Source organism: Entamoeba dispar, genomic scaffold, assembly GCF_000209125.1.
Source record: "Entamoeba dispar SAW760 scf_1105229461691 genomic scaffold, whole genome shotgun sequence".
Taxonomy (NCBI): domain Eukaryota; phylum Evosea; order Mastigamoebida; family Endamoebidae; genus Entamoeba; species Entamoeba dispar.
Genome location: NW_001854819.1, coordinates 14,630 through 24,596, shown reverse-complemented (window position 1 = coordinate 24,596; position 9,967 = coordinate 14,630). Strand labels below are relative to the sequence as shown.

The 9,967-nt window shown below is 23.4% G+C and overlaps 9 protein-coding genes across 9 annotated transcripts in view, besides 11 other annotated features; 2 read left to right on the top strand and 7 right to left on the bottom strand.

Moving 5' to 3' along the window:
• EDI_222330 (actin-11, putative) overlaps positions 1–263 on the bottom strand; it is a gene marked incomplete at both ends in the record, with an annotated part of 956 nt that extends 693 nt beyond the window's left edge. The window contains 2 exons of the mRNA XM_001733395.1: positions 1–13; positions 244–263. The exon at positions 1–13 is cut by the window's left edge and continues 693 nt beyond it. Coding sequence (XP_001733447.1) covers positions 1–13; positions 244–263 — 33 coding nt within the window. The remainder of the gene's footprint in view (positions 14–243) is intronic.
• Positions 171–222: a sequence feature (AT_rich).
• A 114-nt stretch (positions 264–377) lies between the features above and the next one.
• On the top strand, positions 378–837 carry EDI_222320 (uncharacterized protein; the record flags this gene model as incomplete). The annotated part of the gene is made up of 2 exons (XM_001738797.1): positions 378–632; positions 688–837. The coding sequence occupies 2 exons, from the start codon at positions 378–380 to the stop codon at positions 835–837; spliced, it is 405 nt and encodes a 134-aa protein (XP_001738849.1).
• Positions 438–467: a sequence feature (AT_rich).
• Positions 838–858: 21 nt separating the features above from the next.
• Positions 859–1,042: a microsatellite.
• Positions 951–1,102: a microsatellite.
• Positions 1,103–2,550: 1,448 nt separating this feature from the next.
• Positions 2,551–2,577: a sequence feature (AT_rich).
• Positions 2,578–3,459: 882 nt separating this feature from the next.
• Positions 3,460–3,515: a sequence feature (AT_rich).
• A 318-nt stretch (positions 3,516–3,833) lies between these two features.
• EDI_222310 (uncharacterized protein) lies at positions 3,834–4,235 on the bottom strand (the record flags this gene model as incomplete). The annotated part of the gene is made up of 1 exon (XM_001738796.1): positions 3,834–4,235. One exon carries the CDS (start codon positions 4,233–4,235, stop codon positions 3,834–3,836), a length of 402 nt encoding a protein of 133 aa, XP_001738848.1.
• A 367-nt stretch (positions 4,236–4,602) lies between these two features.
• Positions 4,603–5,808, bottom strand: EDI_222300 (uncharacterized protein; the record flags this gene model as incomplete). The annotated part of the gene is made up of 1 exon (XM_001738795.1): positions 4,603–5,808. One exon carries the CDS (start codon positions 5,806–5,808, stop codon positions 4,603–4,605), a length of 1,206 nt encoding a protein of 401 aa, XP_001738847.1.
• Positions 5,800–5,908: a microsatellite.
• Positions 5,909–6,199: 291 nt separating this feature from the next.
• On the top strand, positions 6,200–7,150 carry EDI_222290 (estradiol 17-beta-dehydrogenase, putative; the record flags this gene model as incomplete). Its single annotated transcript, XM_001738794.1, has 1 exon — positions 6,200–7,150. The coding sequence occupies one exon, from the start codon at positions 6,200–6,202 to the stop codon at positions 7,148–7,150; it is 951 nt and encodes a 316-aa protein (XP_001738846.1).
• Positions 7,151–7,251: 101 nt separating this feature from the next.
• Positions 7,252–7,289: a sequence feature (AT_rich).
• On the bottom strand, positions 7,285–7,859 carry EDI_222280 (uncharacterized protein; the record flags this gene model as incomplete). The annotated part of the gene is made up of 2 exons (XM_001738793.1): positions 7,285–7,543; positions 7,606–7,859. The coding sequence occupies 2 exons, from the start codon at positions 7,857–7,859 to the stop codon at positions 7,285–7,287; spliced, it is 513 nt and encodes a 170-aa protein (XP_001738845.1).
• Positions 7,860–7,970: 111 nt separating this feature from the next.
• Positions 7,971–8,846, bottom strand: EDI_222270 (uncharacterized protein; the record flags this gene model as incomplete). The annotated part of the gene is made up of 1 exon (XM_001738792.1): positions 7,971–8,846. One exon carries the CDS (start codon positions 8,844–8,846, stop codon positions 7,971–7,973), a length of 876 nt encoding a protein of 291 aa, XP_001738844.1.
• Positions 8,036–8,214: a microsatellite.
• Positions 8,847–9,028: 182 nt separating the features above from the next.
• Positions 9,029–9,111: a sequence feature (AT_rich).
• Positions 9,112–9,116: 5 nt separating this feature from the next.
• Positions 9,117–9,908, bottom strand: EDI_222260 (rrp4, putative; the record flags this gene model as incomplete). Its single annotated transcript, XM_001738791.1, has 1 exon — positions 9,117–9,908. One exon carries the CDS (start codon positions 9,906–9,908, stop codon positions 9,117–9,119), a length of 792 nt encoding a protein of 263 aa, XP_001738843.1.
• Positions 9,909–9,930: 22 nt separating this feature from the next.
• Positions 9,931–9,967: a sequence feature (AT_rich).
• EDI_222150 (rrp4, putative) overlaps positions 9,962–9,967 on the bottom strand; it is a gene marked incomplete at both ends in the record, with an annotated part of 351 nt that continues 345 nt past the window's right edge. The window contains one exon of the mRNA XM_001733394.1: positions 9,962–9,967. This exon is cut by the window's right edge and continues 345 nt beyond it. Within this exon, the coding sequence (XP_001733446.1) occupies positions 9,962–9,967 (6 nt within the window).

Here is a 9,967-nt window from a genome sequence, read left to right as displayed (position 1 = left end):
ATTTTTGTTTTTCCTATTAAAGTTATAATGGTTATAGATACTTTATTATTTTATATATTACAGAAATATTACCAATGAATTCAATAATCCAATTTATCCAAAATTGTTTATTGAGAATAATATTATTTGTTTGTGGAATTTATTCTATTCAAATTAAGTTTGTTCTTTTCTTTTTTATTCTTTTTTAAAATACCTAAAAAAAATCTTTATTAAATTAAATTAGAGATAAATCAACAAATAAACATGTAATTGTTAGTAATCATCAATCATTTCTTGATATTGTTATTTATCGTTATTTACTTAATGCAACATTTGTTTATCCAACTGAACAAAACAATGAGTCACAAGATGTTTATGAATTAAAATTATTCCAAGCTATGAAACGTAGTATTTTTAATACACCATTAACCTTATTCAAAAAAACAAAACTAGAACTGATTAAATCAAATTATATTATTTATTTTATTGAAGGAACAACAGAAAATGGAACTATTATTTTAAAACCTCAATTATTACCAATTCAAAATATAAAACCATTGACACTGTCTGGATTGAAATATATTTCTTCTTTTAATACTTTTTATAGTCAAGCAACACCATTCATTAAGTATATTTTTGGAATTCTTTCTCAAGTTTGTATTTCTATTATTATTTGAATTCAGTAAATATCATTATTCATTCTTATAGATTCATTGTAAAGTTAATTTAACTCTAGAAACTTGTACTGAAATAAATGAAGAGGTAATTAGTCATTTCTTTAGAAATAACTTAAAAGTTACAATTTCTTCATTTAATTCATATGACAAATCAGAGTTTGTAAGACTTGCATCAAAGTAATTCTTATTAAATTTATTGATCTTTTTATTTGTTTAGTATTTACTTTTTTAATTTTATTATTATATCATATTTCATTGGTTGTATGGTAGTTCTTCTATTTAGTATTGGTATTATTTCATTTTTGTTTGTTTTATTTATTATTTCTTGAATTTTTTTTTGTTTTTATTTTATTTTTTGTTTCTTATTTATTGTTTGTTATTATTTTGTGGTTGAATGTTGATTATGTTTTGGTTTGTTTTCTTATTCTGTGATGTTGTGTTTATTTAAAAGAAGGAAAAGAACTTAACCAGACAAATAAGGGGGTTTAGTATAAAATTAATGATGTGGAATAGAGGAGAGTGTATATCAAAGTATTTATTGTCGGTCAGTGCTTTAGGGTCATTTATGGTATTAACCAATAATTGTACTTGTTAAATGTGCAAGAGTTGAGAAAGATGAACTAATCTCTTATTCACTTTTTCATCCTTTTTATTCATTCATTTTCTCATTTCTACCTGTATTTACGTTCAATACTCCTGGATTTCCATATTCTTCCACCATATTTAAATAATTGACTTCTTCTTGTTTAATTATGAAATATTGATACTTTATTTTACTTCTCTAAGAAGTAAAATAAAGAAAACAGAAATAGAAGATAAAGAATAAATAAACATCATTTAACATTTTATTTATATTTTGGAATAGTTTTTTTTGGTATTTATTTAATTTTCTACAAAAGAGGTATAACAAATAACTTCTTTATAACTAAATAATTCATTTATTAAGTACTTAAGAAAATTAAACTGCTCATAATAAAGTTATTTTTCACTTATTGTTAATAGTGGGTTGAAATTTGTTGGTGAATAATCTTGTTTAAATATTATATAGCATTAATGATGAGAGTTTTATCATTTGTCTATCAATGAAAAAAGAACTATGAAACAAATTTGTCATTAGGACAAACACAATTAGATGAACTAGTACTTATAGTATTGTAAGCATTAGTACTATACCACTTTATGTTTATATTTGAAAAATCTCTATAGTTGATGAAAAAAAGACTACAAATGCTTCAACAAATCAACACCAAATGGTTTTGGTTATGTTTTCTTAGTTGACTTATAACAGGGATTTATGTATGTGGTTGTACTGGTTTTATGAAGAGTGTTTATTTCTTTTTTTTGTGTCATAGTTTTTAGGCATGTTTTTGTATAATTTCACGTAAGAAACAAAGACTGATTTAATAAATATTATGGAATTACATATAAATGTACGACATTAATTATCCTGTAAATCTCTTTAATGGAACATTGAATTAATAAACACACTGATAAGTGTGATAGAAACAATTTACTAAGATGAATTAAAACACTACTTTCAAAAATAACCCTTTTGCAAGAAATCTATTTCATGAAATAATACAGTGAATTAAATATTATAAATGAAAGAACAATTATTTGGTAGTAACACATTAAATGTATTGAAAGTTGTTTAAAGTTTGAATAAAACATATTAATAAAATATTGAAAAGAAGTAATTGAAGAAGATGAAAGTGTTATAATATTGAATTTATTAAATTCATTAACAAGATAATACTTTACAATAGATAAAATTAAATACAGAATTTATTAAATGAAAATAACATAAATTGACATTTGCTTTCAGAAGTATTCTACTAATTTATCAAATAAAATAACAATCAGTATGGCACACTCCAAACAACATTAAATACAGATATATAAAATATATATTTTTATAAAACACTCATTAATTGTTATCACAACTCTCTATTTATGCAAATATAGTAAATGTTTTGATAGTGGGTATTCATTTTCTTGTTAATTCTTCTAATTTGTAAATCAAAAAATGAACAAAATATATCAACAAACAATATCCATTATTTATCAAATAGTTCTTAACATAGATAAACCATTATTCTTGTTTCTATCAGCACCATTACATTAAAATAGTAATAAAACACTATTTTATTATTAAAAACTTTGCATAAACAAAGAAATACTCATTCATTAATAATTAATTGAACAAATCCAAACTATAATTGGAACACATTCTTCAAATGATTCTCAAATAAAGTAAATGTGTTAAAGAATCAAGATGTCTATCAACCAAATATTTCATTTGAGAGTGATGAATTGATTTTATTATCTATGACAATTTATTAACGATACTTTTACGAAAATTTCATCATTAAATTTGCATGGAATCAAAGTTTGGTTATTCTTTAGTCAGATATAGATAATAACTTGATTCTTGTTTATTTTTATTGGTTTTAAGAATGAGAACAAAAAGGGTTTTAATAAGTGAATATCCTTTATTACAATATTATTTAAAATGATAAATAACAGTCAGGATATCTTATGTAAAAGTTATTATTCTTATTACAAAATAAACCCAACACTAATAATCCTTTTTTTCGTAATAAGGAAAAAAAAAATAAATTAAAGGGTATGATGATACTATTATCTTATACCATTATATTCAAATTAGAGCAAATCATTGTAAACTATATTCTATATTTTTATTAAGAACATTTGGTTATAAAATAATAAACAATTTGACAATTTTCTTTGATTATTAATAAGGACTTTAACCGCTTTTATGATTTTATATTCTTTGATTATGAAATATTAATAGTAATTATTATTAATTTATATTTTGTAAAATTAATCTATTATTAAGAATACTTAATCTATTTTATGATTTCATAAAAACTCATTTTATAACGTTTTTAAATGATACGGTTATGTTCAAGCGTCAGAAATTTAAACAAACCATCTACTCTAAACCATATTCTATATCATGTAGAAATAAAAATAAATAAATTCTTTTCTTTATATTCTCAAATTATATCTCAAGAAATATATACTATAAAACATTAAATTCAATATGTTACTATTTTGTTCATCTTATTAGAAATGTATAACTTTTTACCTCATTAAAAATAATGTAAAACTCATAAAAACTGTTAATAATTTATTAGTTTATTTTTTACGCTTTTAATAACGTTTAATTGTTTTTTGATAATTCTTCAATGGAATCTCATCAAGAGTGTCTAAGATAGGGTCGTTGTGTGTTGTTGAATGATATGGTTTTGTCAACTCTCTCCTTTTATTTACTCGTCGTTTATTCCTTCTTTCTTCATTAGCTGTTTGTGGGTCATCTACTTTATGAGACACCTCTGTTTCGTTAATATTCTCTTCTTCTGTTTCATCACAATCTGTTGTTGTATTAATAACGTCTATTTCAGGTTCATAAACTGGCTTAAGAGTCTTATTGAATGTTGAATATATTTTTATTACTTCTCCATATTTCACCCCTTTTCTCAATAATTCTAATTCCTTTTTGAGATATGATATAGTCATATTTTCATTTATGATGATATTTTCAATTGATTTCATTTAAGTGATTTTTGAGTTCTTGTTCTTCTTCTTATGTCAATTACATTTCCTTAAAATAGACCAGTTTGTTTCCTCGTAATTGATAATACTGTGTTTTAACTGTATGTTTAAAAAATAATAAGTCTTCTATAACTGAATTTTCTTATATAATTTGTTTTTTATATACTAAAACAATGAAATTAATGTCTCTTTTAATATAATTTAAGAACTGTTTTAAAACATTTTTTTAATATCTATCTAAAATGGTTTGAAAATCAATCATTCTTGAATAAAAATAAAGATGTTTTCATACAAAAAACAAAATTAGAATATACTTTGTTGAAATTCTTTAAAACACAACATTAACAAAAACAATTCATCAATTATATTACCTCATCTTCACTACTACCATCCTTGTGAGTACACCACGTTGAGAACCACAAAAAAATTGAGGATTCTCTAAGGAAAAGAAAACACTAGCAAAATCTTGATCAATGACAAATGCTCCAGTAGATGCTAGATGGATAAAATAAGATACATGAAGAGCTTGATCACTTAATGAATCTTCTATCCTAAGAGTTCCCTTCTTTCCAGTAAATGGAAATTTAATTGGGGATCGTTTCATTGGATTTCTTAAAGAAAAAATAAAAGTAGTTGGATCAAAATTAGACCAGATTCCACGATTAAATGGAATAATTGAATGAAAAGAACCAAATATACAATTGTTGCAATAAAAAATAAGACATAAATCTTTTGATTGAGTTATACTTTTAAATAAAGATCTACTATCAACTGCTCCAAAAGTATCATAAACAATTTCTGTTGTATGTTTTCCTACAAAAGATTCTAATTGATTTAATTCATAATCATTAATTCTTAATAATTCTGTCATAGGAGTATTAACTTCAATTTCAACTAAAGGTTCTGAAGCAATAAGATTTCTATCTTGAACATCTAATGATCCTCTTCTTGAATTAGAATTTGAATCTGTTGTTTCTCTAAACATTTTTGTCATATGATTAATTTTAATTTCTATAGATTTAATTCTTTTTTGAATTTCATCTATTTCATTTCGTTTTAATTTATCTTTAATATTTTCAATTTCACGAATAGTACGTTTCAATAATGCATCTGATTTACATACATTAATTATATAATCAACTCTTCCACTATCACAAATTAAACAATTTTGTATTAATTCATCTAATACATCAAGTTGTTTTTCTTTCATTACATCAATAACTAATTTAAATGCATCAAATTCAAGACAATTAAGACTTGTTGCTGTACTTTCAAGAGGTGCTTCTATAGATTGTTCTATAATCGGTGAAAGATCTATAATATCAAATCCAATATATCGAACCAATTTATTTCTTACTTCATCACTCAAATGATTATCTCTAATATATAATGTTAATGCATATTTATTATTTAATCCTAATAATGATAATGTTTCAGTTATTGTATCTTTTTTCATCTTTTCAAGTATTGTTAATAAACAATTCATTGCTTTAAGTATTGAACTTTGAAATCCATTTGTTTTATCAACATATGTTTCTGCTTCTTGTAAACATCTAAGGAACAATGTTGTCATTGTTGTTTATTAACTTCTACTTTGTAGTTTGATTTTTGTTTTTTTTTCAAAAATTCATATTTTTAATTATTCTTTTTTATTTATGTTATTTTCTGTTTTTCGATTTCCTCCTAAATAATAACAAGACATCGCCTAATCACTCAATAACTACTAATTCAAAAAAAAAAAGAAAATACTCAAGTATTGTTAAGATATATCTGATAGTTCAATATAGAAAAATCTTTATTTATTGAAATAGTCTAATTGTATAATCAAAAATTTAAAAGAATCTATATTAAAGAATCAAATTCATTTAATATAATAAAGAACTCTAAGGTCAAATGACAAAAAACGATAATTAAAAAAAATTTTAAGTAAAAGGGTTCGAGAGAATTTGAAAATCAAATAAGAAATGGGAAGTAATACTGGTGCACTTATTCTAGGGATTGTTGGAGGAATATTTTGTGTAATCACTATTATTCCTGGACTTATTTTATTATGGAAATTAATTGTGAAACCAAAATTATTCAAAAATTCACCTCAAAAATATCGTGGAAAAAATACATATGCTATTATTACTGGAGCTGCTGGAGGAATTGGAAAGGCATTTGCTGAAAAGTTTGCTAAAGAAGGATTTAATTTAATTATTATAGCAAGAAGAGAAGAAATATTAAAAGAAATGAAACAAGAATTTGAAGAAAAATATCAAATTAATGTTAAAGTTATTGCTAATGATCTTATTTTTATTGATAAAGAGAATCAATGGAATCAAATTGAAAAAGAATTAAAAGGAATTGATATAGGAGTATTAGTAAATAATGTTGGAATGTGTCAATATTTACCAGGTAAATTTGGAGATATTGATATAAAAGATATTAATAATATGGTTTCACTTAATATTAGAGTATTAACAATATTAACTCATATAATAATTTCAATAATGATTAAAAGAAAAGAAAAAGGATTAATAATTAATATGTCTTCAGCAACATCATTTGTTCCATTTCCAATGTTTCAAGTTTATGCTGCATCAAAAGCATTTATTAAACAATTTAATGATTCATTATATTCTGAATATAAAGAAAAAATTGATTGTATTTGTTATTGTCCTTGGTATATTAAAACTGAAATGACAAAAATAAGAGAAACATCTATTTATGTTCTAGAACCAGAAGAATTTGTTGAATATTGTTTCTTATTTTTTGGACAACAAAATCATATTGATCCATATTGGTTCCATTATTTAATGGATATTGGAGCATGGTTATATCCTACAGATATATTTGGTAGTATGATTCTTTCAATGCAAACATTTGTGAGACAACGACTATTATTAAAACTTCAACAAAAAAACAAAAAATAAAACAGAATAATTACATTCTTTATAGTTAATAAAGTTTATTGAAGAATCTAATTGAATAGTTTATAATTTTATTTAATCCTTTTTGATATTTGAATATCAACTTTAAATAAATAGTTATTATAAAAGTAATAAAATTATTGATTACTAAAGAACCCACCACAACAATTTCCAAGAATCTTATCAAAACATGGGAGTAAAGAAAATCCAAAGAAAAGGAAACAGAAAATCTCTCCTGCAGTTCCTATAAGGACAAACCATGATGCATTTCCTCGAAGAATAGGTGAAATAATTTCTACAATCAATAAACAAATAACAACAGTTAATAATGAAACAACTCTAAATGGATGGGTAATTTTTTTAATCATACCCATTGGTCCATATAAGAAAAATGGTCTATTTGTGAATAATGAATTATATCTTAACCTTTATTTTTATTCTAAATAATAGAAACAAACGATATTAAAAGACACAAAAAACCAATAAAATGAAATACCATAAATGCATAAACTCCTCCATTATCTCCTAATACAGAATATAATGCTGCAAATATAATTAAAATAACAGTTCCTATTCCTAATGAAATACTAAATCCAAGTAATCGTTGTTTTATTGATAAATGTAATCCACATCTTTCAAATGGACTTTCATTAGTAAAAACTGCTCCTTCTTCAATATCTCCTCCACTAATAAATGCAATTGCAGCTGCCATTAATCAATATTTCTTGATTATTTTTTTTTTAAGTTCTTTATTCTTTTTTTTTCTAATCTGAAAAAATTCTGAATTATATTTTTCTTTTATCAAATCAATGAATAATCATACTTAGTTATTTTGAACTAAAAGCATTGCAATTCCAAGAATAATTAAAGCTAATGATCCAACAATAATTATCTTTGTTTTTCTTATTTCTTCTTGTTTTTCCTGTTTTTCTTCTTCTTTAATTTCATTTTTAGCTGTTTTAGCAATATTTTCACATAATTGAATTGTTTGATTATATTCTTGTTTTTCTTTCTCTTCTATTGATTGTGAAAACTTTTCTTTAGATTTTGAGTTTTTATCTTTCTTTGGTTCAGGTGATACTCCCATTTGTATTTTTCTTTTCTCATATTCTTGATTAAATTTTACCCTCTCTTCAACATATTTTTGAATTTCATCTTCAATTTCTTTTTGAATATTTAAAACAACATCCATCATTATAAATAATTGTTTGTCAATTGGTTTTAACGTTTCAGTAATGTCTTCATTCTTTTTTATTTTTCTTTGCAATTCTTGGAGTGAATTTTGGTAAATTTTGTTTGTATCTTCTTGAGTTTCTTGAATATCTTTTTGTTGTTTAATAGTTAAATCCCCTAAACAACCAAGTAAATGAATAACTTCAGTAATTGTGATACAAATTTCTTGAATCTCATCAACTGAATTTTTCCCTTGATTAAATCCCTTTATAAGTGAAGTTGCTTTTTCTTTTTGGTGTAAAACCCTTAAAAATGGAGAGACTGTTGCAATAATAACTATTGAAGTACAATCTGCATTAAGATGTAATAAAGCATCAATTATACTTATAGGATTTTTTAGTAAACTTAATGAAACAATACTTTCACTAATAGAGTCTGTCTTTTCTTTTAGTTTTGATTTAATCATTTCATAATAATCATATTCATTTATCAAATCTTCTGTTTTAATGCTTAAGTCATTTGCCATTTGAATAAGTTTATTTTCATCTTCTTGGTTTATTAGAGTAAAATTAGAATTAACACAACTTTTTATTATCTTTTTGATAATAGTGTTGATATTTTCTGCAAGTGGAAAGAATGAATGTGATAAGTTTTCATAAGTCATTTTATATTCAATAGATTATTGAGATAATTGAGATAATTTTCAACAATTAATATTATTTTTATTTATCAAAAAATTAATGAAAATGAAATAAAAAAAAAATTCATTCAATTTATTTCAATTAAAATATCATTCTTAAGACATTTCTTCAACGTATTTTGCAATAATTAATTCTTGATTTTTCTTGAGTAACATTAAATTCACAGGAATTCCTAAACTTATAGTTTCTTCAGATAAATGTTCAACAATAGGACCATTAATATGCATTGTTTTATTTTGTAATATAGTTACACAATTTGCAACACGAGCAATTCTCTCAAATCCAACATTTGAATAATCACTTTCATTATTTAGACTAATAAAAATATATCCATTCATTCCACAAATAAATTTAATACCATTTTTAAATAATGTAATATGTGATTTACATCGTTTTATTAATGATGGATGAACTTGTATTAATATCCCTTCATTTAATTTACCATATCTTTCATTTCTTGTATGTAATTGAATACAACTTTGTCCATTCATACTTTGAACTTCAGCACAAATTAATTCATTAACATCAAAAAATGTTTTAATATTTAAATTATCAATCTCTGTTCTTCTTCGTTGAATCCCATCTGGAAGATTAATTGATGAAATTTGTAATAATCCATTATTCTTTCCATTAATATCTACTTTCCAAAATCCAACTCCAACTGATACTATTCTTCCTACTACAACATCTCCTACATTCCCACAATATCGAGACCTTATTGGATTTACACAAACAAGTTTATTAATTCGTTCTACTGTACCATGAACACAAGATATAAATTCATTATCTTCAATTCGAATTCCATTTCCTGGAATACATCCTTCTTCATAAAAAATTTCATCTCCTGGAGTAACATGATTGTTATCATTTATGGGAACTATTTCCATTATTATGTTTTGTTCATTTTAGTTTTTTTTCATTTATTTTGTTTTTTAAAATTTTAAAA